The sequence below is a fragment of the Panthera uncia genome, assembly GCF_023721935.1.
Source record: "Panthera uncia isolate 11264 chromosome E2 unlocalized genomic scaffold, Puncia_PCG_1.0 HiC_scaffold_19, whole genome shotgun sequence".
NCBI classification, from domain to species: Eukaryota; Metazoa; Chordata; class Mammalia; order Carnivora; family Felidae; genus Panthera; species Panthera uncia.
Window position 1 is genome coordinate 172,789 of NW_026057588.1, and position 6,348 is coordinate 179,136.

The 6,348-nt window shown below is 43.2% G+C and overlaps 1 protein-coding gene across 1 annotated transcript; it reads left to right on the plus strand.

The window, feature by feature from the left end:
- Positions 1–2,285: 2,285 nt before the first annotated feature.
- On the plus strand, positions 2,286–6,348 carry LOC125915206 (KRAB domain-containing protein 5-like). The gene is made up of 3 exons (XM_049620905.1): positions 2,286–2,300; positions 5,615–5,741; positions 6,242–6,348. Exons 1-3 carry the CDS (start codon positions 2,286–2,288, stop codon positions 6,346–6,348), a joined length of 249 nt encoding a protein of 82 aa, XP_049476862.1.

Consider the following 6,348-nt stretch of genomic DNA (forward strand, 5'->3'; position numbering starts at 1 on the left):
GGTTAAGTTTGTCCTTTTTTGGTAAAGTACATAAACTTTGAGCTATAAGAGAGAATTTTGGAATCGAATTTCAGAAAAAACCAAACAGTCACAGAAAGCCTCAGAATTGGTACTTAGTGGTAGGTTTTTGATTTTCAGGATGCCTTGAAACCTAGTCCTTGTTCTGACAGCAAGTGCCTTAAATACCCATGCTGGTTTTGAGCAAACTGCAATTTTTCTTTGGACACTTGATGTCTCTTTAAAAACCACAAGTTTTCACAGGTGTATGCTGGTGTCATGCAAAGAATCTTGAGAAGGGGAGCAGAGAACAAAATTATGTACATACTATAACAAAGGAGAGCCTGCAGAAAACTTACTATCATCCAATATAGCCTTAAGATTGTCATCCATAGGATGGACCCTCTGTGGGACCCTGAGGCATTACTGCCCAGGTGTATTGACTTTCCTCCCAAGTAAAGGTAAAAAGATACTGGATATCCCTGTCAAATGGACTCTTTTTAAAAGGACTACATGGGCCAGTTTCAGGGAAAAATTGGTTTTCAGTAGGAATCGATGTCATTAGGGCATGAATGTTGGGAAAAACAGGATACAGACAGATACGAATGTTATTTATTGCTCAGGGGTCCTAATCAAACTTCCATCCTCAGCCTTCGGGTTTTCTCACAGGTACAATAGGGGTGACACAGGACTGGAACAACTCCCCTCCTGATATACCCTTCCCTTGCCAGGACTCTCCTTCCCAGGAACCCCCTTTCCCCCAGGACCCCTCCTCTTCCCCAAAGGAGCTCCTCCACCCCCTGCTCTCTGCCCCCTCACCCAAGGCTACCATGGTCCCAGGTCCTGGTCTTCATAGCAGCAGTGGCCCGATATGGCTTGAGCATGACCATTGATCTAGGGCCTAAGCCTTGTAATCCACTATAATGTGCTTGATGCCTTGTTCTGTTTCTTTCTTTATAGGGTAATAATTCCAGGCATAGATTTTGAGGGATCTATTTGAAACTCAATGAGTGATGCCCTGTGGACTGTGCCAATATTCATTGAACATTTTCCTCACAAGAAGGTTGGTAGCTCATCCAATAGGACTAAATGATCAGTTCCACTAACCTCACCTCAAGTGCCATCAGAGACAGAGCATAGAAAACACATTGAAATGTCATTTATCTCCCCTTGTTTCCAAATGTGGTTACTACTGTCAAATCCTAGATTTTCCCCCTTTTTGGGAAAAAGAAATTTTGGCATGACATTTTCCAAAGAAATCTCAGTCCAGTAAAAGAACTGCAGCAAGTGAATAAGGAGAAATGGGTGTGTAATGCTCCAAAGGCCTAGACACAAAGGAGTAAGTTCATAGACAGGGACCCATTGGTATTTATTGAAGACCTGTATTCTTTGAATTGTTTTAGTTCTCTGAGGCAGGGGCTGCTGGTAGCATTGGGTTGGAGCATTAAGAGTGTAGCTCAGGTGTCAGTAAGGACAAAGACAGGTTTATTCCCAGGGCACAGAGTAGTTTCTCCAAGCCAACTGACAGGGAGGTCTAGGAAGACACCTGTGGTTCCTTGGAGCCCTGTCTTTGGGAATTAGGAAGACATGGAAGAGGCTGGCTAAAGAGCTGAAGGTGTGTTTGGCTCTTAATTTTGTAACTCTCTTTTTTCCAATGTCCAGAAACTCTGATCACTGGGGAAGAAATGGGTTTAAACCTGGATAATAACCAAAGCCTTCCTTACTGCTCCCAATGGTTCCCAATGGGATCGCGTGTGGAGTTTCAAAACCGACCCTTGCTGTTGGCCCCCTCCTCAGATTCTGTCGATTGTTGTGGTGGGAAACAACAGTGTTGGCTTAATTAAGTGCTCCAGGTGATGCTACCTGAGGCCAGAGTCAGTCGGCAAGGCTTCCCATTAATTTATGAGATTTGAGTGCAGGCTTTTGCTCAAGGAGAGGTAACAGGATCTCCTCTACGTGAGTGTGGGAGGATTAGGTCTGTGCAGCACACTGTTCCTATGCTGTAGCAGAATTTGTGGGTGTCTGTGGGAGTGGAAGCCACTGAAAGTATACAAGGAAAACTCAAGAGATTGGGCTCCAAGTACGTAGTCTCCGTTTCTGAAAAGCTCCTGACACAAAAAACTCGGAAGTTTGGCCCACCTGCACTTCAAAGTCCTCCCTGCCAGTGAGCACTTTTCTGGTGAAGACGTTCTCTTGGTGCCTTTAAAGGCATTTTCTCCTGATGTAGCTGAGATTTGTCCACAAATACCTTCTGAGAAAGAAATCTAGAGGACAAGGGGAAAGAAGAAATGGCCAGCTCTCAGGTAAGGTTGGTGCCCAGGTCAGAGGCTGTGTCACCTTTTCCCCCTAAAATTCCATGCATTTAGAAATCACAAATGTTGATTTCTCTGTGTTTGGTGTTTCTGCTGTATGTTTTCACCAAAGCTTTAAAACTTTCTCAGGAAAGATATTCAAGGTTAGGTCTTTAGAACTCTTCCCCCGTATAAGCACGGATCTTCTCTACATTCTCAAACAAGGCTTTCACTAGGACATCAACACTTGTCACTTTGAAGTAAAGTCCTACAAGTATTGCAAACATTCCCTTTAGGACAGATCCAAAGGGGAAGTTGTTGAGTCCAAGATTCCAGTTGCTGATGGGGTCTGGTGCTGGGATTTCAGTCGAGGAGAACTGTTCCCCTTTAGTTCCCCATTTAGTACCTGTCTGTAGAGCAGGATTAAGAAAATGAAAAATACAAGGCCCCCAGTATCTTAGGAGTCCTCTTTAGCATATGAGAGTCCTTCTGGAGACCACCCTTTTGTTTTTCCCTCCCACACCTGTATAGTATATAGCCAGTCACTCTTCACAACCCCACTGTGGCACATGGTGCCCACAGGTCCTCTCCTTGTGCCATAATAAAGCCACTTTTTCGCAGTAAAAAAATTAATACAAATATACACAGCCTTGATATAAGGTCCAGAACAACTTGGAAAGTTAAAAAAGCGGGGGGGAATGTTTATAGCAGCACTCTCAACAATAGCCAAATTATGGAAAGAGTCTAAATGTCCATCAACTGATGAATGGATAAAGAAATTGTGGTTTATATACACAATGGAATACTACGTGGCAATGAGAAAGAATGAAATATGGCCTTTTGTAGCAACGTGGATGGAACTGGAGAGTGTGATGCTAAGTGAAATAAGCCATACAGAGAAAGACAAATACCATATGGTTTCACTCTTATGTGGATCCTGAGAAACTTAACAGAAACCCATGGGGGAGGGGAAGGAAAAAAAAAAAGAGGTTAGAGTGGGAGAGAGCCAAAGCATAAGAGACTGTTAAAAACTGAGAACAAACTGAGGGTTGATGGGGGGTGGGAGGGAGCGGAGGGGGGGTGATGGGTATTGAGGAGGGCACCTTTTGGGATGAGCACTGGGTGTTGTATGGAAACCAATTTGACCAGAAACTTCGTATATTGAAAAAATAAAAAATAAATAAATAAATAAATAAATAAATAAATAAAATCAAAAAAAAAAAAAGCGGGGGGGGGTAGTCTTGGTTTGTAAAATGTGAAAAAGATACTCCGTTTAAATATACTAGACATTACAGGACAGGGAAACAGCCATCTAAATGTGGTGTTTCTCCCATTCAGATGGGGCTCCCAAATACGGGTCGATGATCCTGTGGAAGCCGAGGGCATGAGTGGTGAAAATAATTCACGTGTGGCAGAATAAGACATTAGATTTATGAACACACCTCAAGGGAGTGGTGGGCAGGACAGCAGAGGAGAGGCTCCTGCCTTGAGGCAGTGACTTGGGGCTAATTTTGCAGGGGGAAGATGCGTATGTATGCTAACTTATGGAATTTGCCCTCATGTGGTAATTCTGCCTGGGTTGTAATGGGTTACAAATGGGTTGTAAGTACCCATTTGTTAGTTCGTTAGGGCCTATAGATATTTTAAGGCAGGTCACCTGTTGGGCCTGCCTCTCTTCAGCCAGGTGGGCCCTGTGGACTCCTCTACAATCTGGTGCTCAAGCCTGTTTGCCTCAAAGCAGCCTCTACTGAAAGTATATGTGATTGAAGTTTGTATAAATCCACTGTATTCTCTCATAATTAAACTGACAATCAGATTTACTGTTTGGGGGCCAACAGAACACACCAGGGATCATGTGTCCTTTGGTGTGTCTTAGGCACTGATAGCAATTTGTTTCCTTACACTTCGTGTTCACTTCTTTAACTGGCCTGGTTCACTCTGCCAGATTTCTCCTCTATAACGTTGATCTTTCCCCCCATCTTTGCTAAGGATCTTAGATTTACTGAGTGATGTGCAGAAGCATCACATTTCAGCTGGAAACTTCTTTCTTCTGGGTTTCTCTTTGCTTGTAGTTTCTGGTGAGGAGAACAAAGCCAAAACAAATGTAGCTTCCATTAAATTTCCTTACACCTTGAAGCCCATTAATAAAGGAACATTATACCCTGCCTGTCTCAAGTATTTAATAAAAATTAAACATTGAGGCATGAAAGCAGCTATGATTTCCTTGAGGTAGGGCATATCCTGCATGTCTTAGGTGCCTATCATTGGCTGCAAGGTGTAAGGAAATTTAATTGAAGCTACATTTCCCCGCTTGAACGAATTACAGCCTTACATCCTTAAGGTTGTTAAAGATGGAAGGTCTCCTCTTCAGTAGCTTCTTCCTGCTGAATCGGTTCCTACCGATGAGTGGAGGTTGGCCAGTGGAGAATTTAGTAGGAGTTGGAAAGGCAAGGCAGTTGTCTTTAGAGTTGATAACATGTGGGAGTTTCCGTGAACAGAAAGAGTCATCTGTCCCCTTGAAGTCCTGCCACTGAAAGGGTCTTGTCACCAGGTGGAGAGAAAAAGGAGAAAACAGCAAAACATGATAAAATGACAAAAATGAAAGAAAGCCAAGAAAGTTTGTATTTACCTCCACACTCTGGTCACAGAAACACCCTTCTATTTACTGCTTTATATTTTCAGAAAATGAAAACAAGATTCACATACTTGACATGTTTGTGTGTTAAAATCCTCAAATGTAATAGAGTCGTAGATAGAAAGTGCAGCACGTGAGGTTGTCACACACAGGAACCTTGATTTGCAGCCAAAAAGCAGATCAGAGGGAATAACTTCCAAAGGAGAGACGCACAGAGCAAGAGGGAGGGGCATGATCACTTCCTTTTATTTAAGTTTTGATGGACAATTAGGAAGTGGAGCTATGAGGTTTGTACTCCCCCTTGGGTGGAGATTTTGGTATTACACGGGGGTCAAGGTAACTTTCCTCACTCCATGAGTTAACCCAGTCGTCCATCTGCATAGGTATGAGTCGGGGGTTAAGCGCAAAGTTGGCCTGCCCAAGCTCTTCCTTAGGGCAGTCATTACATGTTGTTGTATGTTTTCTGTTTCCATGACAGGAGACTGTGCCCATAGGGTGTTTGCCAGAATTAAAAGACAAGGTAGAAAAAAGAGGTGAAGTAAAATGATGGAGTATGGTCTGTGGGTACAAGTAGGTAAGCAGTGAAGAACAACTCTTGGAGTCTAGCTGGTGACATTAGCTTTCTCTTGCCTCTTAGGTGCCATTATGAACTCTGCCAATGGCCACTTCATAACTGTGGTTTTTATTGCAGACACTGCTGACCTTCAGGGACGTGGCCATCGAATTCTCTCAGGAGGAGTGGGGATGCCTGAATCAGAGTCAGAGGGAACTGTACAGAGATGTGATGTTAGAGACCTATGGACACCTCCTTTTCTTGGGTGAGGACATCTCCTTCTAGATTTCCCAAACCCCGCTCGGGTTTTGTTCCTTCCCTTGAAGAGTCTCTCTTGGAAGCTTCCCCTTTATATGACTGGGACTCAGATCCCTGCAGCAAGGGAAAGAAATGGGGATTTGTAGACATAGAGAAATATCTTCATGATATTTACCTTTCAGCTTTAGCCTCCTATCTTTTAAAGGTACCATCATCATTTTTGTAGATAAATGGCAATTCTAAACATTGAGTGGCATAAGACGGTATGGCCCACATCTTAAACTCCAACTTTTACTCCTTATTGTATTGGTAGCACTTGGAAGGCAGGTCATGATTGAATGTTTGAAAGTCCTCCTGCATGTTGTAAAGGGACTTTTTCTTGTGCAACAGTGTTTGGGAAATAATTTTTTAGAATTCTCCCATGTCCCTTGTTGTCTGCTGAGTACATTACCGCGTCGAAAGGTAGAAACTCCAGCAATAATTATATTCCTTCGTTCTGATAAACAGGTCTTGTGTCAAAACCAGACCTGGTCATCGTTTTGGAGCAAAAGAAGGAGCTGTGGGGTGTGAAGAGAAAAGAGACAGTAGCCTCACACCCAGGTAGGTGGGAGTGA

Bases quoted from the DNA above. Each gene is read 5' to 3' on its own strand.
- LOC125915206 (XM_049620905.1), top strand. The intron at 5,742-6,241 runs GTGAGGACATCT...TCTGATAAACAG, and splicing joins TGGACACCTCCTTTTCTTGG to GTCTTGTGTCAAAACCAGAC.